Below are 26,304 nucleotides of genomic sequence, written 5' to 3'. Positions count from 1 at the left end.
TCAAGACCACTGGCATTAATTGGCACCCTAAATATGAACAATTTGGATATGAAGTATTCGCCTGAGCGGATAAAACAATACCAGTGATGGTGGTAAGATTAACTGTGCATAAAGCCCATGTCAGCTTCAGAAGCCTGTGGATCTGTAAGTGCATGGGTGATACTTTTAGTTTAAGTCAGATTATAATGGGGAAGAATTTGGTTAAAAGGCAAAATTATAAAGAAATTGGAATATTAAAAGGTACTTTTTAAAATCAGGCTGAAAAAAGAGTGCAGTGGTCATCTTTAATGTGGTTTCTTGTTCAAATAATAAAATACCTAATTTGTTTTGAGGATCAAAAATCTATAATTTCTAAAAAACCGCCAGATCCTCACCTTCTGATCTCAAAAGCGGCCGGAGAGGGCAGAGCTATCAGCTCTCCCACAAAAAGACTATTTAATGCTTTGTTTAAAAATTACCTAAGAACGTATTGGGATAAGCTAATTCTGGCAAAAATAAGTGTGAAAGCTAGTTATTACTTTGGAAAATGGAATAAAAAAAGGTTTGGGAAAAGAACTTTGATTTGGTCTTGTTGATCTGTCATTACCTATTAAGCATGCCTTTAGTTTAATTGAAAAGAGAAATGCAGCCAGGTCAGTATCTGAAACTTCCCCCAAAGCAAATAGGAGGTGGGGGAAGGGAGACACATGGCAATCCTGTATGGACGCCCCCCCCCCTCACCCCCCCTGCCCCAAGTACACTAATTTAAAAAGTTTCATTCTCGCCATGAAAAGTTTTACAAAATTTAGAAACGTGTCTGGGATTTCTGTGCACGTGTAAAGAGAAAAGCTAGCTTAAAACAAATGCGTGCACAGTCCAATTTTGGATTTTAAAAAAGTTTTGAGCTAAACTTAACTCTCTTTACGGATGGTGTAGAAAAAACAAAACTGTTTTTTCTTCAGAAAGATGGCAGAAAGGAACCAAAAAAAGATTCAGGCTGGTTCTAGCAACAAGATTGGTATTTCCATAATAAAAAGTAGTTTATTTAAATAATAATGGACTTTTAATGTTCAAAAGTTAACATTAAAGCCACCAAGAAAATCAGTACATTGTCTCTGTTACAAAAATTTGCCAAAGAAAATACCTTAAGATAATTATAATTGGATTTAAATTTCAAAAAAGTTGTTGAGACATAAATAATATATTAATTATAAAGGTCCAATAGCCTGGAGGGAAAGCTAGCTGCACCTCTTTAATGGAGGAAGGGGCGAGCCGCCCTTCTCCCAGCAGAAAAATTTGGTCATGTTAAATTAGGCAGGTAAATCAGAGTTTCCCACCAGCAGCTTCCCAGCTTCCCCTCCTTGGGGCTGGTCATATTACCGGCAAAAAAATGTAACTAATTTGCATTTATATGGCTACATGCCTGCTACTGAGCTCTAGCAGCTTAATCTGAGAAATGCTAAATATTTGACTTGCCAGCTCTAAAAGTTTAAGGTTCAAATTAAATTGGGAGAAATTTTATAGTTGTGGTAAGTAAATGCCTAAAATATAGAAATTTATTTTTGAGAAAATAAAATTTTGTGTTTTCTCTGAAATAATTAGGAATTCAAAATATATTGCTTATTGGTCTAATTAAAAAGGAGGGTTAATTCTGTGATCTGAACCAAATTTTTAATATAAAAACCAATTTAAATTTAATTGATATCTTCTAAGATAATGATAAAAAGTATATAATCTTTAAATCATATATATATATATATATATATATATATATATATATATATATGATTTCAACTATCTGCAGAACAAGACAAAATCTGCCACCCAGTCACCAATAGACTGATGAGCAGAGTCAGAAAAAGTGCTGTAAGAAGGGAAAGCCTTAGAGAGCAGGTCCAGGTTCATGTTTTGCAAAGTCGGCATGAACTTTGTGAAGCACACTAGGAGAAACTTTGTCTGTCTCAGGTGATCTCTGAACTGCACGCCTGATTTTCACGGGGACTTGATAGATAATAAGAAGAACATGGCCACTGGGAGGGTTTGAGCAGATTCCAGTGGGAACTGTGACTGCTGATGACTGCGCAAGGCTCCTCCTGGCCCCTGGCTCCAAATATGTCAGTGTCACTTAATCCATCAAGACCAGGCTCTCAATCTTAAACTCATGCTATACAGATGGTGTGAATTATTAGATTCAAAGACTATCTGTAGCTATCAACGTAGCTTTAATTTTCTTTTCCAAAATGTTCTCATACAATACTGCTAGGAGCAAATTCATGAAACCTATTGAAAGGCAATATGGCCTGATGTGTCACTTTCCTTGTGAATGTTCACAGATTTTAGGTTAGCAATCATACAAAGAAATAACCATAGATGCAGAAGCCCTGGGCCCGTAAGAACGTTCCCTGAAGGATGTAAAGGTTGTTTACAAGAGAAACACCAGAAATAGGGAAATAAGCAGCAGGGGACTAATATTTTGTGCTTGCTCTGTTCTAGCTGTCATTTTTAGTGTTTTACGTTTGTCAATGTATGTAACTTGCACAACAACCCTATGAAGCAGGTGCCATTACTTTTTCCTTTCCTTAGCTGAGGAAACAGGCATGGATCGGTGTTTGTCCCGACTACTGCTGGAGCGGAGATTTATTTAAACAGCGTACTCTCATGTTTTCCCACAGCCACTCCTCAAAAATTATGTAAAGTGTGTTGTATTTGTAATAATGGAGAAATATATTTATGTTATCATGTTTAATTAGAAAAAGAAAGATGATCACAAATGTAAATATTATTCAAAAGAGAGGGGTGGGGAAAGAATAAACCTCTATGCTTAAAAAGAGACTCAAAGGTTTAGACAGCAATGTAGTACAATCTTTGGGTGGGAGAGCTATGATTTTTCCCTGCTATTTTCTACGTTTTTAAAAGTGAGCATATATTACTTTTTAAAAATTTTTTTTAAATTTTTTAAAAATATATTTTATTGATTTTTTACAGAGAGGAAGGGAGAGAGATAGAGAGTTAGAAACATCGATGAGAGAGAAACATCAATCAGCTGCCTCCTGCACATGCCCTTGACCGGAATCGAACCTGGGACCCTTCAGTCCGCAGGCCGACGCTCTATCCGCTGAGCCAAACCGGCTTTGGCAAACTTTTTAAATGTTAAAAATGTTTCCTGCTGCCACTCCCATTCCCCCTGCTTCCCTCCTCCTTGCTTCAATTCACTTCATACATGCACAAGATTTTTCTTCTAGTCCTTATTTCTCCCACCTTTATTTCATATGCTTTTTTCCCTCTTTCCTTTTCTCTTCCTTCTTTCTCCTGTGTTGCTCCGTGCCTCCCCTCCTCATCTCACAAGGCCCCTGAGCAGAAGGAGACAAAGCCCCTGGGCCCTACCGGTGGTGAATGACAGACACCTTTGGCCTCTGCCCCGGCTGCCCTGTCAGTGGTTTCTTTCCCTGCAACACTTTGCTTTTCCTTCTTCTAGGCCTGCACTTCTCTATGGAGCATGCTGCTGCCTCCAGACAGTCAGATGTCCTCAGCTCAGCCTTTTGCTCTCATAAATACCTGGAGATCAGGCTTAGGGGATGCCTCCCAAGGCTATTTCCATGGTCACTGCCTGATTTTCACAGGAGTAGAAGCAATATTGGTGCCATAAGGAGTGGAGCCAAGAGCCCCCTCTGCTCTCCCAGATAATCTATCCTCCCATTGGGATTCAACTCAAGAGCACCTACAAAGCCATAGCCGGTTTGGCTCAGTGGATAGAGAGTTGGCCTGCAGACTAAAGAGTCCCGGGTTCGATTCTGGTCAAGGGCACGTGCCCAGGTGGTGGGCTCGATACCCAGTAGGGGGCGTGCAGGAGGCAGCCCATTGATAATTCTCTCTCATCATTGATGTTTCTCTCTCTCACTCCTCTCCCAAATATATATATATATAATTTTAAAGAACACCTACAAATTGGAAAATACATGGCCTGCCAGACAATTCTTCCCTGGATTCCAGGCTCATTACTTATAATCATTTGGCTACAGAGTAAGGAAATGTTTTTTTATTTAAATCTTTATCCCCAGTTAGAAAATTTTGTGTCTGTACCAATTTTCTCCTCAAGTACCTGACAGTGAGGAACACTGGTAGCCTTAAAAGTATAAAGCGGTTCCTTTTTCAGAATGTGTTCACCTCACTCCAGTCCTCTATCATTTCACGCCCATCTTACTGCTAGAGTCACTGACCAGTCTCTCGTCTTCCTTGCTCCCTGAAGGGTGTTTCATTCATGCCCTTGGCAGATAAAAATGCTTGCAAGTTACCTGGTGTCCAGACTCATCAAGTTCAAATGCTAAGTTTAGCTTTTTATCCCCAAAAAGAAAAAAGAAAACATCACTGTTTTTTTTCATTGTAGAGGTAATGTGCACTCCTTGCAAACAAATTCTGGCAATATATAAAGGTGTGAACAAGAACATGGCAGGCTATTGTGACTTTATCTTCCAGAGGGAGATGTGGCTATTAATCAGTTTGGTTTATTGAGTTTTCAAAATCCCACATGGCCAGACATGTTTGCTATGGCTGTCCCCTTGCCCTCCTGGAGCCCCTCAGGCTCATTGCTACTTCTGTGGCTTTGCTGGTGGTACTCAATCTTCTGCTTTTGTCCCCACCCCCACCCCATTTCCAACTCATCTCCAATTTTTAAAATCCAGCTCAAGCCCTCGCTGCTGCATGAAGCCTTTCAACCTTACCAATGTATGCAATGTGTACTCTGGGCCACACAATTCAAACATATCAATGTCTCTTCTGATGCTACTCCATCTCTCCACTTAGATCATATTCTGTCAGGGCCCTGAGATTATGCCTTATCTTTTTCTAGAGCTTAGTAGTATGGTGGGCAATCATAAATGTCTGTCCCATAAATTCATACCAATAAATAAGTGGTTAATTTAATTTTTATAGGTTCCAAGCTACAGGCTAATGATAATTTACATGAATATTTTGAAAATGCTATTAAATCTTCCTTTCCCCTTCCCCTCCCCACCTATTCACAGAGTGCCTATGAAGGTATGGGTGTCAATGAAACATGGATTCTCCTTTGGTTCCAGCACAAAGCTGATGAGTTGCTGAGGCATTATTTATTCCCTACTCGCTAAAATGCCCCACCCACTTCTGTAATTACTCCATCAAGTGCACACCATCCAGGGTTCCTAGAATGATGACATCACCATAAATCAGTGATCAAGTTGTTGGTGTTGATGAATGTCCTTGTGCACCATCTTGGTGCAGAATATTTTGATAGGTTTAACAAAGGTTCTGACTCAGTCAAGGGCCATGGAAGGCTCCGTGGCACTGAGGGACACCATCCCATGACTCCGAGCAAGAGCCCGTGTGAAAAAGAAAGTGAATGGCGGTGGCCAGGATTGCAGCCAGGTTTTCTGCCCCCATGGTCATCACCTGTTTTCAGACTAAAAGGTATACATATGTGTGGAATTTGCAAATTGCTAACCAACAAGGGTTGCATATTCATGCTCACCTCTCATCACATTTAATTAGAATCACGCTGTCTGTTCCAATGCCCAAGGCTGCAGCTCCCTTCTTGAGAGAAAAATGACTCTGTAAAAAAAAAGCATATTAGTAATTAGCTGCATATAAAGTCAAAATCCACTCCCTTAGCCATTTTTTTTTCACTTCTCCTATATCTAACCTGTGCCTCCAAAGCCTGGATTGCTGCGAGAAGAAGGCATCCTTTACTTGGGCTTAAAAAATTGTCGCGAAATCTACATAACATAAAATTTACCATCTTCATCATTTAGAAATGCACAATTCAGTGGGTTAAGTACATTAATGTTGCTGTGCACCCATCAGTACCATCCATCTCCAGAACTCTTTCCATCTTGCAAAACTGAAACTCAACCCATGAAACAACAGCTCCTTATTCCTCCCTCTCCACAGCCCTTGGAGACCACCATTCTACTTTCTGTCTCTATGAATCTGGCTATCCTAGGAACCTCATGTAAGTGGAACCATGCACTATTTACCCTTGGTGAGTGGCTTGTTTTACTGAGCATAAGGTCCTCAAGATTCATCCATGTCGTAGCTTATGTCAGAATTCCCCTCATTTTCAATGCTGAATCATATTCATTGTATACATACATCACGTTTTGTTTTCCATTCATCCATCCATGGACACTTGGGTGGCTACTCCCTTTTGTCCATATGGATAATGTAGTATGACCATGGGTGTGCAGATATTTCTTTGAGCCATACTTTTAATTCTTTGGAGTATACTCAGAAGTGAACTGCTGGATCATATGGTAAGTCTATTTTTGAGGAATTGTCATACTGCTCTCCACATCAGCTGTACCATTTTTCCACTCCCACCAGCACTGCTCCATGGTTCCAGTTTCTACACATCCTGTCAATAATTATTTTCTGGATTTTTTTTGAGACTAGTCATTCTAATGGGGTGGAGTGATACCTCATTATGGATTTGCTTTGCATTTCCCCAATGCTCAGTATCACTAATAATTATGATTAGTTATACTGAGCATGTTTTCATGTGCTTATTGGCCACTTTGGAGAAATGTCTATACAAGTCCTTTGACCACTCTTGAATAGACGTTTTGTTTCTTTGCTTGTTTGCTTGTTGCTATTGTTGTTGAGTTCACTTGGACTTTTAAGTGAAATACTAAGCCCCTGGAAATTGTAAAAGGACCTGCTACTCCAACACACAGTAATCCAAGCCAATGTTATATACAAGGGGTAAGCGCACATCGACTATCTCCAGCAGCTGTGTATGTATGGCTCCCAAACTTCTATTTTGCTACCAAGAGGTTACATTCAGTTTCTCTCACAGTTCAGTGAAATTGTGTGCACTCAAGAGAAGAGATTGGCTTTAAATTCAGCACCTTTTGTCCCAGGATTGCTGGAGGGGCTATGTGTTGTGCAGGTGACTGCCCGGCCTGGGCTGGGCTCCAGAAGGAGGCCTTGGTTCCTGGCTTGGGCAGAACGCTGTGTGGGAAAGGCCACACTGACAAAGCACGGCCACATCTTCGTGCTCTTGGTTATTGATTCCGGATAGGAATCTGAATCTTTTTTTTTTTTAATGGCTGTATCACTGTGCAATGTGGAAAGCTGAGCGGCTAACTTAAGCCCAGCTGTACTGCATCTGCTCAGCAGCCTCCTACTATTAACTACAGATCATTAAGCTGTCCAAGAGGGAGCCGCTGCCTCAATTTACATCTCCAAAGGGCTGCTGACTGGAATTTTAAGTTATGGTTCCTGAGTGGGCTCTCTTTTCAAAGGCCCACTTTTGACTTATTTGAATTCTTAAATATGCAGCATAGGAACTGCTATTATACTTCTAGGGGGTGTGTCTTATAAACAAGAGGAAATCACATTTAAAACAGTAGCAAACAATGCAAACCAGTTAACGGGGCACTGAACAGAGGCGTTTTAAAAGCCCAGTGTCGCTGAGAAGTAATGAGAAAGGGCCATTAGCCTCATTTTACAACCTCAGAAAGACAAAGTGGACATTTGTTACCAAGATACCTGGGAACTAGGAGAGAAAGCTTAATTGGGTTTGTAAAGATGCATGTCCCGTCACTAAAAAAAAAATAGTAGTCTCTCTTGCTTACTTAGCAGATCCCTAAGCCACCCAGGAAAGGGCGAAAACAGCGCTAAGTCTCCCGGCCAGGAGGGCACAGAACAGAGGAAACAGCTGCCCCACTGAGCAAGCACAAGCCTCAAATTAGGCCCCTCAGTGAATGAGCTTGTAAGCACTAAACTGCCAAGTGGCAAATTGGGGATAAGTGAGAGATCTGGTGCACCTGGTCAATGAGAGGAAGTCGTCTCATCTGGTATTTAATGGGAAAGGCTAGGGATCCTCAAATGAGGAGCAATTAACCAGGATAATTGATCACTGTACCAAATACCACACACTTAAAGACAAACACATGCCCAAATAGAAAGCTTAAAGATGGGGAACAAAGGTGATATGAGGCATGAAAAAGAAAATTAGATGCCGAACGCATTTATATTTCAGGAAAGGGAGCAGGGAAATAGCTAGATGTTGTCCAGAAAATAGCAAGGGACCCATAAAGAGGAACGGACTTCAGAGACAAAAAAAAGACACTGCCTAATGAGGAAGAAACAGTGAAGCCAGCTTAAATGGCCCATCTCTCTGTGCTGATGGAGAATCATTTGTAATCCTTAGCACCACATCTCTTGGAACCACTTGTTGAACCAGAGCACAGCAGCAACCTAGATGCTGAGGAGCCTGGAAACCAAGTGTCTAGAGACATCTCAGAGAACACTTGGTCATAAGCAGAGATAAAGAGGGTCATGTGGCATATGTGCGGCCTTTATATCTGAAGGGCTATGCCAGCGGTTCTCAACCTGTGGGTCGTGACCCCTTTGGCGGTCGAACGACCCTTTCACAGGGGTCGCCTAAGACCATCCTGCATATCAGATATTTACATTATGATTCATAACAGTAGCAACATTACAGTTATGAAGCAGCAACGAAAATAATTTTATGGTTGGGTCACAACATGAGGAACTGTATTTAAAGGGCCAGAAGGTTGAGAACCACTGGCCAAGGCGGGAGTAGAGGAATAGCCTGACTGCTCTGGGTGGCTTCAGAAAGGAGAACTAGGAACAAAAATTGGAAGCTATAAGGATTCAGATGTGTCCCTCAAATCATCAAGACTGTTGTAATAATCGGTTCATCCATGGAATAGCTGGGGAATGAGCTAATGAGTGCCCCTCTGGCCCCCATGCCTCCCTGATTTTGGAAAAAATAACAATTGGCCCCTCTGCTAGAATCTAGTGCTTATTTAGAACAAAAGCATATTTCAATTCAAGGATGATAGATGTTAAAACCTATATGTTTTTAATTTATATTAAATGAAGACTAATTTATCTTTTAATAAAATATCATTAATTAATCTAGACCAGGGGTGGGCAAACTTTTTGACTCGAGGGCCACAATGGGTTCTTAAACTGGACCGGAGGGCCAGAACAAAAGCATGAATGGAGTGTTTGTGTGAACTAATATAAATTCAAAGTAAACATCATTACATAAAAGGGTACGGTCTTTTTTTTCAATAGTTTTATTCATTTCAAACGGGCCGGATCCGGCCCGCGGGCCGTAGTTTGCCCACGGCTGATCTAGACACAGGATACATGTTTCAGTTGACATTGGAAATGTGCAAATAAGTATGGGATTTTATACTCATGAAATAATTGTAAGTAAAAAGGAAGCAGGGTCTGAGTGTGCTGAGATTGTCCAAAGGGAGAATGTGCGAGGATGGGAGCCACAGGCATGAGCTCCATCCCTGTATGCAGCCCCGGTGCCGTCAGCCTTACCTGTCTTCAGGGATGTGGGAGAGTAAGGGGAGTGGTGGAAAGTTCTGAAAGAAACCAGGTCAGTCTTTTGACATGCTGGCTTCTCTTCCTCTTTACAATTTAGGTAAGCAGTTTGGAAAGTTGCATTAATTCTTTCAAGCCATTGTTAGTCACACCCAGATATTTAACTGAGACTCAGATTCAGTCCTAGTGGACCACAGGGCTTCAGGGAAATCCTCTTCTGGGCTCAGGGAACACAAAGATGATTAAGACAGCCCTCATGCCCAGCCACCGTGGCTCAGTGGTTGAGTGTCAACCTATAAACCAGGCAGGTCACAGTTCCATTCTCAGTCAGGGCACATGCCCCAGTTGTGGGCTGGATCCCCAGTGGGGGGCATGCAGGAGGCAGCTGATCAATAATTCTCTCTCATCATTGATGTTTCCATCTCTCTCCCTCTCCCTTCCTCTCTGAAGTCAAAAATATATGTATGTAAAGACAGCCCTCAGTACCTAGCTACCTTTATCCCCAACCCCTCCCTACCTTGTGTCCTACCTCCCCACCTCTCACTCTCTCTATCTGGTAGTACTGGCTTTTCTGGTCTTCTGTGAGCTTGCTCAACTTGTTCTTGTCTCTGGGCCTTTGTATTTTGTTTCATTTCTTGAAAAATCCTTCCTCAGATATGTATATAGCTCCCTCCTTCATTCAAGGTAGGTCTCTGCTATGTTTCATTTTTACAGAGACCTTTTATGACCATCTTGTAGAATAGCCCACTACCACCCCATTCTCTTGTCACCATGTGGCATTAAATATTTATTTAGTTTACACTTGTCTATACCATAATAGAACATAAGCTGCATGAGGGAAAATTTTTATTGTAGCATATAGTTAATAAATATTTGTTGAATTGGACCACCTCCACCCTCCCCTGTCTTCCCCTTCCTTGGCTTTGACCAAATGATTGTCTCACCTGTCCAGAATGATTTGGATCAACTGTTCAAGGAGACATAGAAGTGCTTTCAATAAACTTGGAAAACCCCCTCCAGCTCAGCCCTGAGATAATGAGGAGGTGTTTTCTTTGGGGGAGGTAACAGTGTGCCATCACCTTGACATTAAGAAAAATCTCTTGGTGGAAATTTGATTTGGGAAGGTAGAAAATGTTAAATCAATTGATGAACTTTGGTGTACAAAACTTTGTTGCTGAAACTTTTAATCTGGTTTCTACATGGTAGTCGAGGCAGGGACCTCACTAGTCTGGGAGTCAGAACACCCATTTAATCCTATCTCTGTCTACATAGCTAACTGCAGCCTCTTCATTTGTAAAATACTGGTAATAATCTCTGTTCTGCCTGTTGTACAAGATTGTCGTGAGAATCAAATGAGCTAATGTAATTGGAAGGGTGTTGGAAACAGTCAAATAGTTACCAGATATAAGATATTATACATTAGAAAAACAGTTCATTTGTCAAAAATAAGCCTTCAGTTAGAACCAGTTGGTATTTTAGGGCATGTTTATAATTCAAATGTTATTTCATAATTGTGTGTGTGGATAGAGATCCAAAAAAGAGAAGGAAGAATTAAATGGTTGTTGTATTACTGAATTACCTTTCTTTCCTTAGAAATGAAGAATTAGACTCCAAGTTTGCGATATCAGGAAAATAAGGCAAAGCAAAATCATTCCCAGGCTATATGACCCAAGCTTTCTGGGTAAGGTTAAGCCAATTTGCATGGAGCTTGAGCCCAAGAAACTCATTCAGAATCCAGAGAGCACAGGGCAGCTTGTTGGTTAATCAACCTCATTTCAGGTTGTGTAATCAGCACAGAAGCCAAAAGAAAAAGATACCCAATATAGTAGCATCTGGAATTTTTGAGACTGAGAATATACTAACATTTACCTACGTAGGGGTCCAAATCCACTGCAGGGAAACAGTAATTAGAAAATATTGCGCCATGTTTTTCTACCTTTGGAGAAGCTGAGAAATTAAAATTAGCTGATGATGAGAATATTAGACCTAGTAGAATGAACAATGTCTTCCTTCCCAAGGATGTCCATATCCCAATCCCTGAAACCTGGGAATATGTTACCTTACATGGTAAAAGGGAACTTTCAAATGTGATTAAGTTAAGGGTCTTGAGATGGGAGATTACCTGGGTTATCTGGGTAGACCCAAGTAATCATAAGGATCCTAACAAGGGAAAGAGTGGGCTAGAGAGTCAGAACCAGAGAAGGAGATGTGGTGACAGAAACGGAAGTCAGAGAGAGCAGAGGAAACGGGTGCTCCCCTGCCACCTCCAGAAGGACCCCAGCCCTGCTCACCCACATTCCATTCTGACCTCCAATGAAGTCATGTTGTCTTAAGCCACTACGTTTATGGTAAACATGACTAAAAACAACGGCGAAAGATAATTTGTTAACATAAATCATTAGTTTCTTTTGATTTTATGGCTACTGCCGTGGTTATGAATTGTACTCACTGGCTTCCAACCTGTACTTGCCTTTCATTTCCTTGTTATAACACACACACACACACACACACACTTACACATACCTTAAAACATAAAAAGAAAAGTTCTGTAGTAGAGCTGAGGCCCCACTGTGATTCCCTGCTTCTCCTGCCTGACATGTCTTTCAGGAACTTCTAACTTCCCTATAAACCCCTCTCTGCCCTCCCCATTTTCCATTTCCCCTACCATCAAAGGGCTGCTTGACCTTGGGCTACTTTGAGGAAAGGTTGTGATGGAGCAGTCTTAGGTGTGTGAGAGAAAGCAGGGAGCTGAGCAGAGCTGTTAATTCAATTTATGTGAACAGGAAGGGCAATTGTTGTGATGCCTTGGTGGCATTAGCTCTTCGAAAACCCTGGAAGGAATATGAAATACTACCTCCTGGAATTCCAGATGGGAATCCCAAGCTCCCAGCATCCTGCCTGGCCAGCAGCCTGGTGGTAGGTAGGAGCCTGTGCTTGGCTGAGAGATCAGATATGACAGATCACTATGCCGTTTCTCTACAGTGATAAAACCTCTGGTTAAGGTTAACATTAAAGTGATTCACGGTACCACGAGGGTAGGATATCTGGTCAGAATTTTAAAACACGAAGTCTGTATCAACAGGCTACTTTAGAGTTATGTAGGTGCAGTAATATCGATAGCCCAAATGAGTTCATGGTCAGTCTGCTTTCTCTCCTCCTACCCTTCCCCAACACACAACATTATTACTGAAAAGTAAAGCGTAGGAACTGCAGGTAAAACATCCTGATTTCTCTTTGAGAGTTTTCCGGAATTTCAAAGAGAAATTCAACCCATTGTACCACTCAGCTGTTCTCCCCCCTAATTCTTTTCCAAAAAGGATCTTTTAGGAAGAGAACCTCTGGGAATAAAGCATTTCTAAATATCATTGCATAAACCCGGGCTTTACAAAATAGAACCTTAAACTTGGAAAGAACAGAAACACGTACATGCTCAGATGTGAAGGCAATGAGCCTGGGAACAGCGGCCATCCCTTTCTCCTTGACTTCTGGGAACATCTTAAAGCGTGCAATCAGCATGGCATACATGTTAGATATGGCGCCACCTAAGGTGCACAGCAACACATAATTACCTTTTCTAGTCATTATCAACATCACTTCACATGCAAGCCACATCCCATTTCCACTGACCCAGAGTCCTCCTTGGACACAGGAGGAGAACTTTTGATTGGCTAACCGTGACCTGAATACTCAGACTCAGGTGCTAGCTAAAAGGGTCCAGAGAAGGGGCATTGGGCCCAACCATGGGACAGATGTCCTCCCTCCACACCCATCTCTGTCACTAAGAGGAACTGCAATTGATTCTGCTCTTTGAAGCAGCATTTAAGAACTAAGGAACTGTTGCCTTCTTTCCCAGCTTGTGAGTGCAGTCATTCTGCATGAGGCTTAGGAAAAGCTTACTTATATCCTCATGTAGAAGAAATTTCTTTTCTTTTCAGCTCATACAAATGCCTTGCACTTTAACGGCTACAAATCAGTTGCTGTTAATCAATAAATCTTACAGAATGAGAATATACATCCAAGCCCATCTCATCATACTCATTTGTTAATTCCCCCTAAATTGTTCTTCTCTCTTAAAGATATCATTAAAATATAATCGTAATAGTTTACAAAAATCTTATTTTATAGTTATGGGATGACATGCAACTAAGGGAACTTTAAGTTCATATTGAATTATTTTTCTGTGTCATCCTCAGACTGTCAAGAATTTTATACAATAAAATTTGTATCTAATAAGTAGAGTTTTATCTGATGTGCAAAGAAGAGTAAGCTTTTCCCCAGGATTGTTGGAAAGGTTAGGATTTTTGCTACCCAGAAAAAAAGGACAGATTCTTCTGCATGAAAATGAATATGTGGGCATGGAAACTGTGAGATCAAGATCATGAGACAGAGCAAAGGTACTCTCTCCCCCTCACCCAAAGCGGGGCACGCCCAGGCCCTATCATGACGTGAATACTTTGCATTCCCTTCCCTTCACGTGGCAAGAGCAAAAGAGCTCTCTGTATTCAGTTGAATGGCCTACTCAGGGCACGATCTTTGCCCCATGAGCCCTGGGCTCTGACACAAGCAGGCAGCCTCACACACAGCAGTCATCAACAAGATCCTGGCTTTGTCATCAGTAAGAATGAGGACGATTCTTACTTCTTCTGGACCCCAGAGACATGGGACAAGCAGAATCTAGGTCAGACCTGCTCTGAGCAGACACCCTTTCTAAAAGTCTGACTGTGTAGGATGCCGTTGGAAAATGGAGCAGCTTTTAAAGAAATTTGCACTCTAGCTATGGTTTCTAAATTCTGGCGCCTAATGATAGTTTGGGCTGGATAATTACTTATGGGGGCCTGTCCCGTGCATTGCATGGTGTTTACCAGTATCCCTGACCTCTACCCACCGGATGCCAGCAGCACTGTGCTCCCCCAAAGTGGCTACCAAAAAAATGTCTCCAGACATTGCCAAATGTCCCCTGAGGGAAAACACTGGGGGCAAAATTCTCCCATCGAGAACTGCTGCCCTCATTCTTCTCAGACAGGCCAGGGAGAAAGGAGAGGAAGACAAATAGAGCTGTGGCCTGTGGACTCAAGGGTCCCAGGTTCGATTTCGATCAAAGGCATGCACCTTGGTTGTGGGCAAATCCCCAGTCGGGGCTGTGCAGGAGGCAGCTGATCGATGTTTCTCTCTCATCGATGTTTCTAACTCTCTATCCCTCTCCCTTCTTCTCTGTAAAAAAATCAATAATATATATTTTTTTTTTAAAAAAGAAAGTTCATTTCACAGGACACTTGTCCAAGAGGCTTCTAGCTCTGCCTTCCCACTCTTCGGTTTGCACCTCAGTCATTCTCTTCGCCCCTGAGAGGGATGAAGAGGCTTTTGGCCTCTGGACAGAGCAGACTGCAGTGTGCAGCACAGGTAGGAGGGCAGATGCACGGGTCCTGCATGCTCTTATTGCCCATGAATCTTCAAGAAAAAGGATGCGAAAGCAAGCCCTGAGTCATTCTGAAAACCCTGTAGGTAGGGAAGGTGTGTGGCTAAGCCAAGCCTTTCCTCTTTCCCCCTCAGTTCTTCATGACGCGCTGAGCAGTGACAAGTGCTCGGGTCTCTCTGGTGGTCAGGCATAGGTGACATAACATAAACGGATTTCTTCTAAGTCCCAAAGGACTTTCCGTGAAACATGAAGCCTCTGGACGTTATAGATGGAGGCGTAAGGCAAACAGCTGAGCTATATATTCAGCTACAGACCTACCTCTTCATGTTAAGTCCCAGACAACAGGACTTTCAGATCTCAAGCAGATAATATGCGCAATTTCCCCCTTTCCTCACCCCTTAAATTGTAAGACCCTTTACTTCAGGAATAAAGCTGACTGCTACCTAGAAAGACACGTATTAGTGATTCAGGATGCTATCAACCTTTCCTCTGCAATGCCTATAGGAAGCAGAGAAGAAACAGGTTGCCAATGGCTTTTCTTCTGTACCCTCCCTACTTTGCAAAGTCTACATTACATTGTAACATGATGTCGATGGCTTCTATTTTAGGTCTTTGGGGCCAAGGAAGGAGCCCCATGATCAAACTTAAGTCTTGTCTAACCCCTTTTCTTGACCATTTGCTGTCATTGGTGAGGGTGTTGGGGAAACCTTCAATCTATAACTGGCTTAACACAACTGCCAGAGACAATCCTTTCTCTGGGACAGGTGGGTTTCAAGACCAGCCAGGTAATTAGGCCTGTCTCAAGCCCCTTTAGTCAACTTTTTAGGGTCCACGTGAGCAGCTGTTAGCATCTGTTCACTCTGCCCTCCTGGGAACCATTAAAATAGATCCTGGGATGCTCCTGGCTCCCTCAGGGACAACAACTCAGTCATGCAACTAACCTTATAATAGGAGAAAGAATAAAGGTAGAAGTGATGTTGATCTCTGAACCCTATCTAATTGCTCATGAAAAATACCTTAAGCCTTAAGAGCCTTAAGAACTTAAGAGCATCAGTTCCAGGCAATGATGACAAAGTTCCCTCAATAGGGGGTGGTTTTCCAGAGAAAAAACTAAGTACTAACTTTTCTACAAATCAAGGCTAGCTAAAAATTCATCACAGCTGGCATTCAATGACTTATAAAGAAAAGGCTAATTTTCCCTACAATTTAACTAACAGGGTTTCCTTCAGCACCTGGAAAAAAAGTGCGATAGCTTTAAAAACATAAAATAAAATAGCAGATCTGAGCTTATAGGTAAAGCTGCTTGGTTTTAAGCCTACTGCTGCTCATTTATCATTTCTTTTTCCATCTGTTTTTTATTTTCTCCCTCCCTCATTACCCCCTTGTCTTTGTAGATTTGCGGAAGAGCGATCACACTGTGGCCTTTGCGAGGCCTGGCGCAATGGCAGGCGTGGAGCTGGCTCCCCTAGGGGAGCGCCCACCGCTATGATGACCTCCTTCTTGCACTGATTAGGCGATGATCTGCACACCGGGTTTCTTTTCCATGGGTCATTGACTCTTTTTTCCCACTGCCCTCCTAACTTCTGTTTCTTCTCTGCATCAAACCAAGGTCACACACACACACACACACACACACACACACACACACAATGGGAAGCAAGCGCAGGCCTTTGTTTCAGGTTGATTCTCTTGGCTGAAAGAGGTGTAAATAACTGGAGCTTAGAATGCAATGGAGGGCGATAAAAGGCAGGATGGGAGAGACGGAATGGCTTGATAAAGAAGAGAAGGAATGAGAAAATTCCGGAAGAAGTCATCACCCTCTCCTTTAGTTCTAAGAAACTGCCTCATAGGCACTCTCCACCCTCCTTGAAATTAGTGTAAATCAGCTTCTTTGCTTGTTGCTTGAGAGGAACAGGGTTCTTAGGATCTATTAAGTATCTGCCTGTCATGCATTCTCAAACAGAGAATGCTTTATTAAACGAGGCTGCCCTTTTCCTTTCTCTAATTCTGGGAAGAGCATCAGAGAGTGAATTCTCTTATTAGGCATCTTTATTCTTTTGTTCCACATGATGCATACATCCTGTGTGTGGGAGCCCAATAGAAGTCCTGGGTAAATATAATCTTTGTTTATGCTCTTTTTGAACACAAATAACTAATGTTCAAGCATGGCTTAGAGGCATGGCCAATGGTCAAGTGTACTTAATGACACTAAGTCTTTTTATCAATATACAGACTATTGAACTTAAGCAGAAGTACAAACAAAATATTTAAGATTTCCCAGGTTCATAATAGGGCATTGCATACCAGAAGAAAGAAACACAAAGAAAAGATGTAATATCATATACCAGGAGAAAATATCCCATCGCCAGAGCCCCCTGGCCAGCCAATGATTTCTCTCATTTTCTTTAGGGTGACATATTCCAAAAGCACAAATACTGGAGCAATTTCATAGGTGAACCTGAAATGCAGTAATGGCCACATTTTATTTATGTAACTCAAATAAATAATTCACCACTATAGTAGCTACAGAACTATTTCCTTTTTTCAAACCCTGCATTCACAAATGTTATGATTATACATGAAGTAGAGAAAAAATTATGTCTTCTAAAAGGTTTGCTCATTTTTTATGTTCATAAAGTTAAGAGCTTCAATTATTGACTTAGTGCACAATGGTCATTTATCATCTATATATATAAAAGCCTAAGCAACTGTTTGACAGTTCGACTGGTAGCTATGACATGCACTGACTACCAGGGGGCAGACACTCAATGCACAGGCACAGAAACATGGAACAGTCTGTTGAACCTCAGAGGGAAGGGGGACGGGGAGGGAAGAAAGAGATTAACCAAAGATCTTAAATGCATACTAGAGGCCTGGTGCAAAAATTTGTGCACTGGTGGGGTCCCTCAGCCTGGCCTGCACCCTCTCGCAATCCGGGACCCCTGGGGGATGTCAGATGGCTGGTTTCAGCTGGATCCATGCAGGCCAGGTGGAGGGACCCCACTGGTGCTCGGATCCGTGCACCGGCCTCTAGTCTCTAGTATTGAATAAATAAAGAACATTGCTGAGCAACACTATTTAAAAGATAACATCTAATCTCATTTGTTTTTTACAGTATACATTATTATCAATCCAAAATTCAAAAAGGTCCCTTTTTGTGTTTAAAAAATGTTGTATAGCTTTGCATAAGTTATATCAACACTATATTCTATTAAGTTAGAGTGAACAGCAATGTATGTCTGACATCCAAATCACTATTTTAGGGGTTACTTAATAAAAGAGATTTTCACATGAGAGGTAGAATAAAGACTAGGAAACTTCACTAATAATTATTCATGATTACACAAAAACACATTTACCTACTTACATGTTAGTGTTTGCTGTTGATGTCAGCCAGTCTGCTGCTAATCCAACCATATCCAGTCCAGTGGAGAGTTGATTGAAATATCTGGGATGCCCTGAATAAAATGGATGCCCAGAATCAGGACTGCGTCCAATGAAAATAAATGCCTCTCAAACACACAATTTCTCTTGCTAAAGAACCTTCAAAGATCCCATAGAAGTAGGAAATCCATATTCAAAAACCCAATATGCACGCATGCATGCACACACACATATCCCCCAAAGGGACATTTCCTCTAACAAGAGAGACTATTTTGGATTTTTGGTATTTCTAAATATGGTCCTTAAATATTCTCTATTAAAATAACAAATGTGGTCTGCAATGTGGGAAAATGTAGCCCTTTTTTCAGTAGATTTGTAAAGTATGGTGCTTGTGCAATCCAAAGCTATTCAAAGACAGGCTTTTCTTGTTTACACTGGTGCTACTAAAAATCCTTCTTTTGTTGAAGCTGTTCTGGAATCAGTCATACCATGACATCTGCCAGCCATGCCAACATTCATAATGATATCAGTGACAAACGGCTGATGATTACAAAAGACAAGGCAAAAATGAGAAAATAGGACATTCTGTTGAATGACTTGCCCTTGATTCAAAAGGTGATGATTGTCTAAAGATGGCATGGAGAAACCTAATTCTTGTCAATTCTTTTCTGTCCAAATATTTAATTATAAACAACAGAACTCCTTCATAGCTGTGATTTAAAATAAAGAGAAATACAGTCAACATCACTGTCTTGTCAACAAGATACATGAAGATATAGTCAATGGACCAATCAGTCCATTAGCAAGGCTTATCTAATTAATTTCTGGATTTCTCAGAGACTCTCTAAAGGGGTTGACACCCAAATACTCCCGAGGCCATTATTTTAAATGTGATGGTAAGTATCTCATTAGAATTCCACTTCTGTGTCTTGCCCCATAAAACCTATCTATAAATCTGTGATTTGCTTAGCAGCAAAAATTTTGGAAGACGAACAATTATGGAAATAGCGTCTGAAAAAAAGGCACCTGCCACTTACTGGACACCTGTCTGAAGCCTGGGGGTGTGATTGTCTCTCATGCCAGCATGGGCAAAACAAGATTTAAAAAGGCAAAGCAGAAAGCAGGGATGCTATCTCTAGGACTGGAGTGCTCTCTTATCAGCCTCCTGCATGTGGCTAGACAATTAGATGCCGAGAAAAGATAGGAGCCAGGAAAGAAAAGAGCACACTTGAAAGAGATTGGGTTTTGTGCAGCTCTCTCTACCCCACCTCCACCATTGTCTTACCTCCCTTTGGCCTGGCACAGTGCCCCTCTATTTTTTTTTGCTCTTTTCCAGGCCTATGATGCTGACCCTGTCCGTTTGTGCATCCACGGAAAGTGAAAAAGCCTCCTTTGGGTTCCACCATTGCCCTCTGGAACAACCCCCCACTCCTCTCTGCCTCATTGACTCCCCATTTCATTAGAGCTCACAGCTGAAACCACAGTCCTCTGCTCCCTTCTGGTGCCCCTGCATTTCCCTTTCCTTAAGCCACTTCTTTAAAGCGAGGAAATTGATAAGGATTAGCAAATCTATCTGTTCATCTACTTTACCAATTCGTAGACATTTTCTCCATGAATCTGCTGTTTGCTCGCACCCACTGTTTAACTCTGTGGAAACTTTGGGATGAAATGCTCGGTATACAATTGAGAGAGGTTCCAAGGCCATGTTGTGGTCCAGGATGTCAGAAGACCAGTCACCCCTGATGATTGCCTTTGGGAAATGGTGGGAACAAATTTGATACTTCAGTGGCCCATCTCCCTTCAGTATTTCTTTTTGGCCTTGGTCACCCATTTTCCCTGAATCTCTCTTCCCTCAAATTTTTTCATTTGCTGATAACGATGTGAAAATATAGAGGGAGATAGTTTGACAGGTCGGAACAACATAAGCTCTTGATTTCTGCAGAAATATTATTTTGTTCCCTTCCAATGACCCCTACAAGCTGCAGGTAAATCCAGGCAGGGCTCTCTGAGAGAAAGAGAGTGGGAGACCTGCCTTGGAGCTTGCGGAGCGGTCCTGGCAGCCCTGGCATCCAGCTGCTGCTGCTGCTGCTGCTGCTGCCCCCACCGGCCCTGTGCTGCCAGGCTCCACGCCAGGAATCAGGTGGCCAGGGTAGCCTGAGCAGCCAGTGATACAGTGAGTTTGAAAGGTGAGATTAGAGCCGCTTCAGGCTCTACAATGCTCCCCACAGATTAGCAAATGAGACAGGAAGGATGCACAGACTGCTTGTCCAGAATCAGTGGGGGAGGGGGCCTAGAGTCGTCCAAACTGCTCTCTTTGTACTGTTAACATGCACCCAAGGAGGTCTCACTTACTAACCCTTCAATTCCTTTGACTGATGGTTTAGTTAAAAGATTCAAGACGACATTTAACCCTTCCACCACCCAACCACCACCACCACCACCACCAAATCTAAGGACCCCCACAAACGCTAATTATTCCAGGATTCTTACCATTTTTGGCAGTTTTTGGCCCTAATATTTCTTACAGAGGTAATTTTTATCAAAACATGAAGGCATCATTTCCCCACTGCTCCTCATGCCACTCAAAGCTTGAAGTCCAAGTGGAAATTAGGTTAACGACTCTCAATAGAAAGCAGTCGGTAAGATGCATTTTTTAAAAACAATCTCCTGAGAATCACTAAAATGCTTAATGTAGCAGAGTAGTAACTACTCTGCAAACCCTACATAATACTTGTTGTCAAGTTATAGCATAAACTCCTATAAGTAACAAGTTTATAGGAGTTTATGCTATAGAGAAGATGACTGCTGTTAATTCTTTGAAATGCTATTTGTGGGTAAGGGGGAAGACTATGTATGTTATGAATAATATTGATATTGAATTAATATCAATATGCCTTGCTTGAAAATCCAATTTAATCAATCATATTTTTTCCTAAACTTTAAATAACATGCATGAGAGCTATACTTGCCCAAAAGATGTAAAAACATTATGGTAAAAATCAAAGAATTGAATTGACCCATGTTTTCCTGACACTAAATGGAACATTGACAGACAGAATTACTTTCATTGACTTTCATTTCCCATTATCTTAAGTCTTTAAATTGTATTTCAGACACCACCAGATTTTAAGGACAAAGATGTAAAACATTTGTATAGATTCTTTGTGGTTTGGCAGCAAAAAAAAAAAAAAAAATTAAGTAGCATCTTACTATTAACATTTAAATATCAAGTTAAGGGAATGGGTTAAACAAAAACTGAATTAAAAGCATTGTTCAGGTTTGTACTTACAGATACATGAAAAGCTGGGAGAAAAAAACATCTTTAATGCCTAGTATATAAATCATGTGGATTCTCTATGAACATAACTGAGAATGATATGTAATAAGCCTTCAAAACCATACTGGACAGACGGAATTTGATAGAAATCACCAAACTAAATTCCTTTCCCTATATATCTAGCCCTAAGTCTATAGTCTCACAAAACTGGATACCAATGGTTCAGTAAATTAATTTCCTAAGGTTTCTTCTATGCATACCTTCCCTCTCTGTTGGTTTAAAGAATGTACAAAGAACACCTCCCCCACACCACCACCACACACACATACACATGCACACTCACACACAAAGAGCTAAAATCACACAGCAGATATTCTTAAAATGTTTGTTGTTGATTAGAATTATATGGATCAAATTTAGCTCCAAATCAATTTAGATCCACAAGTTCTCTCTCTTTCCCCCTGAAAATTCAGTCATTTTTATTGCTCTAATGAAGTATCAGGATGATTAGAGATGAAGTAGAAAAGAAAGGGGTAATCATGACCTGAGAGATGAATAGCTGATTTTGTGTAGACAAAATTAAAACTTAGAATGCACCCAAACAAATGGTACACCTGGCACTATAAAATGGATAGATGATGAAGAGTTCTGTGAAAAAGCAATAAATTTGCTCCTAAGGATATCTGATTTCCCTCACCCACCCCACCCCACCCCCCTTTATCTTATATACAGAATGACTATGAAGTGCACATTTTGTATAATATGGCTAAATTGTTAAGGTAGTTTGAATTGTGTTTTCTTTTGTGTACATTTCTTTGAAAATAGAGACAAACTAGAGTTCAAATCTAAAGTGTTGGCCATTTGAGACAATGCCAAAACATTATCCCTCTTGATCAATAATTACATAGGATGGTTTGTCCAAATTCTCACCCTTCCTATGTCAAAGTAGTTACCAGCACTATATTAGCATTTGGGCTTTTGTTTAGATCATATTTTTTGACCGTTCATTTTCATATTCCCCCCACCCCCTTTTTTTCTCTGAATTTTGGGTCGCTTCTACTGGCCTCTGCTGACAAATGCTTGTTTCTGTATCAGTGGTTCATCTCTTTGACCAAATATGTGCAATGTAGATAATGTTTTTGACATTATCAACTTCAGATCATTAACACTAATAGTAAAGGGTGCTTTTGATTAGGATCATTCTGATAATGTCTATTTTTTAAATGATGAAAAATTTTGTAAATTTGAAAATATCAGTAACTCCAAAAAAAAAACCCAGAAAATATTTTATAGAAAAAAAATAAAGATTGTGAAAGAAAAAAGAGCTTTATTATTTCTGATGGGACAATACCTGTTTTAATTGCATATTTTAGAGTTGTTTGGCAATGCATCAAAATTTCCTCCAAATTTTGTGGTTGGTCTGCCAATTCCCAATTATATTCTTGAAGAAGCTCATTAGGGTAATGGAAATCAATCACTTTGGTTGATCTATCGAAACTTTTCACCACATACTGAAGCAAAATATCCATAACATCCTGCAGGAACGCCAAGGTGGGTCTTTCTCCATCACAGGCTGGCAGCAGGTCTAAGGAATGAAATCAAAACGCCACATTTTATTTTATTTTTTAACAGGTAACATTAATCTTAATAATATATAGTATTTAACCCAATATGTCCAGAATACTGTCATCAAAACGCTACGTTTTAATTTTACTATGAAATATCCAGGCAAGATCTGCTCCAGCAATTTCCCTAATAGCTGGCGATTGCATGTTTAAAAAAAAATCTTCGGGAAACGCAGGGCTTTTTCTTTCAAAGGGAGGCACTTTTCAAAGAGGAAGGAATGAGAGAAATTAGTGTTTCTCCCCACCTCCCGCCCCAAATGAATTCCTGCATTTCAATTCTAAACTTAATTGCTTTCTTTTTAAAACAGGGTGTGCCTCTTCACAGGGGTTCTTCAGAAACGTTTTTTCTCAGTATACCATCCGCCACGATCATGGAAATTGTCCACGTCAGAAGTGTCTGAGGAACCAACGCCTTTGGGCAAACCGGGCAAAGCGGAACATGCGAAGTTAGGAACTCTGACCCATTAGGAAGACCCGCTGTTTCCGAGGTCAGTGTGTGTGTGTGTGTGTGTGTGTCACGCGGGCTTGTTTGGATGACTAGGTATGTAAATGCAATGGAGCAACACCGCTTGCAGTTCTCACGTGAATAGAATCGTTCTCCTGTGAAATCGCAGCTACAAATTACTCTTGCGATCTAAAGACAGAAAGCCTTTTCACTTCTGACCTGGAAACCGAGTCCCACCCGAGGCCTCTCCAGCACCAAGAAGCCGACCAGGAGCTCCCGGCGCGAGGACACCTCGGCCACCGCAGCGCCCCTTCCAACGCGGGCGCCGCGCACCGCGCAGAGGCTGGGGTCGGGTCTCGGACCCGGGGCAGGCCCTGCGTGTCTCACTTTCAGCTGAAGATTCTCCTAAAGTCATCCTCCGCCCTCCACCTGGAAGCCGGGGGTCGGGCTCGCGGCGCCGGATGGCGCACGGGCAGAGCCGCGGGCACGGGCTCCAGGGGCCCAGCGAGGCGCCTCGCCTTTACCTGTTGCGTGCAGAAATGCGTAGTTGACATCCGCTTTGGGACAGCTGCAGGGCTTCTGGTTGCAAGCACAGGCGGCCTTCCGGGAGGTGGCCCGCGGGGGCTCGCTCCCGCCACTCTCCGCCGGCTTCTCGGCGTCTCCGTAGAGCAGAGCTGGGCAAAGACACCGAGCGCGGATTTCCGTCAGCCGCCCTCTGGGCCCGGCTCCCAGCCCCCGCCCACCCCGCGCCGAGTAACCCCGACTCCGGGGCTGAGGATGCGGAGCTGAGAAGGTGGCTTTGCGCCGCGGCCCCGAGGCGCCCAGCCCTATCGCCTCCCGCCCGGGGCGCCGGCTCTCACCGCACAGCTTGTTTCCGATGCCTCCGGTGAACTTCTGGGCCACCTGACACCAGGCTCTCGCTGTACGGAAAGACAGACACGAGGTCGGCGAGGCAGAAAGAGAAGAGCAGACAGACGGACGTGCTAAATTTCGTTCTCTGTAAACAGTGTCAATACACCTGGCGTCCAGGAAGGGGCCGCCCCGGGTTGGGCGCCGCCGCGGGCAGTGCGGGAAGTGCGCGGGAGCCTGGCCATCCCGCCCGGCCCTCAGCTTTCTGATTCTTTCCCCCAAGGTGAAGCCCACCCCGCGGCTTCTAGGTGCCAGTCGGCTCGGGCAATCTCCCTCCCCTTCCTGCCTCGCTCGGGCGCGTTTTCCCAGACACCGAGCCTGTCCCTTTCCTCGCAGGCTCTCCGTTCACACCAAGAATTCTCTCCCCTTTCCCATTGAGCCTTTCCCCACTGCCACTCTGTCCCTCTCTAGGATCCAAACACCAAGATGGTGGCAGTGTCCCAGGCCTGAGGAATTGAGGGGTCGAGGAAACGTCTCTGGTGAGAAGGCGCGCCTAGACTTCGGCGGAGCGGACCCAGGATTCGCGGGGCGCCTTCTTAGGGGATAAGGACCTGCGGGGTTTGGTCTCTTGGGCCATCAGGGACCTACCCCGAGAGGAGGACGCAGCCGCTGAAGTTTCCTAGTGCAGGGGGAAAACCGCCTTCCTCTCCCCTAGCCCCGCACACCCCCGTCCACCCTCAAAGCTCGCCTGCTGCAGGTCCCGGTTTTCCTACCTGTGCTGGGGTTCTCGGGATCCCCGGAGCCATCTTCAGAGCCGAAAGACCAAAAGCTGGAGCCGGGAGATGCCATCGGCGCTGCGAGACCGGAGCGGATCGCCTCCGAGTGCGAAGTGTGGGCGCGCTGCCGTCGGCTCGGTCCCGCGCGCGCGTGCGTGTGTGTGCGTGTGTGTGCGTGTGTGTGCGTGTGTGTGCGTGTGTGTGCGTGTGTGTGCGTGTGTGTGCAAAGAGGGCAACGCGCGGGGACCCGCGCGGCCGCGGGTAGGTTTCACTCAGGGACAGGAAACGTGCGTGTCTGCGTGTGTGTGTGTGTGTGTGTGTGTGTGTGTGTGTGTGGGAGTTAGGGCTTTGAAACGTGGCGGCAACGCTCTGCTCTGAAAGCCTAGAATGCTAAGTAGGGAAGGGGAAGGGAGGGTTCTCAGAGCCAGGAGAGGGGAAAGCGCAGAGCGCCCGAGTGATTTTGAAGGCGAGGGAACCCGAAACGGATGGATGAGCGGGCGGCGGGAGTGCGCTGAATCAGGAGGGTGAGACTGACAGCGCTCAGGAGCTGGAGTCGGAGTGAGTGGGTGGGAGGTGTGCCCGCGAGCTCCCGCAGAGGGCAAGGCGGGAGGGAGCCCGCTTGCCTCCCGGCCCGGACGCGCTGTCCAGGGTGCTAACGCGGCTGACTTCGCGCCGGCCTCTGGGAAGGGTGGACCAGAGAGACTTCGGCGAGGCGGGAAGGGTGGCGGGGAGCAGTTTTACGCACACTGGGATTAGGGTATTGTTTGAGGTCTGGCTCCGGCTGCGGAGGAGGAGGCGCGGTTCCTGCCCCCGCCTTCCTTCAAGTGGGTGCTAGGGTCGCTGTGACCTCGAGAGACGAGCGACTGGGCCAGAATCCCGAGCGGTTCCGCAGCTCCGAGAGGGGATGGTGGGGGAAGGGCGCCTAACGTTAATGGGCTCATTTCAGCTTCTTAGTAGCGCCTAATGCCTGCCTACTGAGCCGCGAGATCCCCGGCGGCGCCCCAGTCCTGGGCTTTCGAGCGCGCTATCGCCCGACCCACCGTCCAGCTTCTGACTGATGGATGGGGAGAAAGGCTGCCAATTGAGGCAATTAAAATCCATGCTGGAGTCTACGGTAGTGTATCACCGAGGACCTTGGGCTGGAGAAAAAATGAAACAAATGGGAACTTCTTGGAAGGGGCGTGAGGAAGAGCAGAGAAGGAGAGCAGCTA

General features: G+C 43.4%; 1 protein-coding gene across 1 annotated transcript in view; it reads right to left on the bottom strand.

Annotated features, from left to right (window-relative positions):
• The window catches only part of GAD2 (glutamate decarboxylase 2), a 62,749-nt gene extending 37,265 nt beyond the window's left edge, over positions 1-25,484 (bottom strand). Inside the window, exons 1-8 of the mRNA XM_081084201.1 lie at positions 25,091-25,484; positions 24,329-24,388; positions 23,993-24,142; positions 22,750-22,983; positions 18,105-18,195; positions 17,083-17,195; positions 12,748-12,863; positions 5,483-5,562 (exon numbers count right to left, since the gene is read on the bottom strand). Coding sequence (XP_080940327.1) covers positions 5,483-5,562; positions 12,748-12,863; positions 17,083-17,195; positions 18,105-18,195; positions 22,750-22,983; positions 23,993-24,142; positions 24,329-24,388; positions 25,091-25,166 — 920 coding nt within the window. The 5' untranslated portion in view covers positions 25,167-25,484. The remainder of the gene's footprint in view (positions 1-5,482; positions 5,563-12,747; positions 12,864-17,082; positions 17,196-18,104; positions 18,196-22,749; positions 22,984-23,992; positions 24,143-24,328; positions 24,389-25,090) is intronic.
• Positions 25,485-26,304: the final 820 nt, after the last annotated feature.

Source organism: Myotis nattereri (genome assembly GCF_964212035.1).
Source record: "Myotis nattereri genome assembly, chromosome: 1".
Classification (NCBI taxonomy): Eukaryota; Metazoa; Chordata; class Mammalia; order Chiroptera; family Vespertilionidae; genus Myotis; species Myotis nattereri.
Note: the sequence above shows the minus strand (reverse complement) of the source record. Positions and strands in the feature narration are given on the sequence as shown.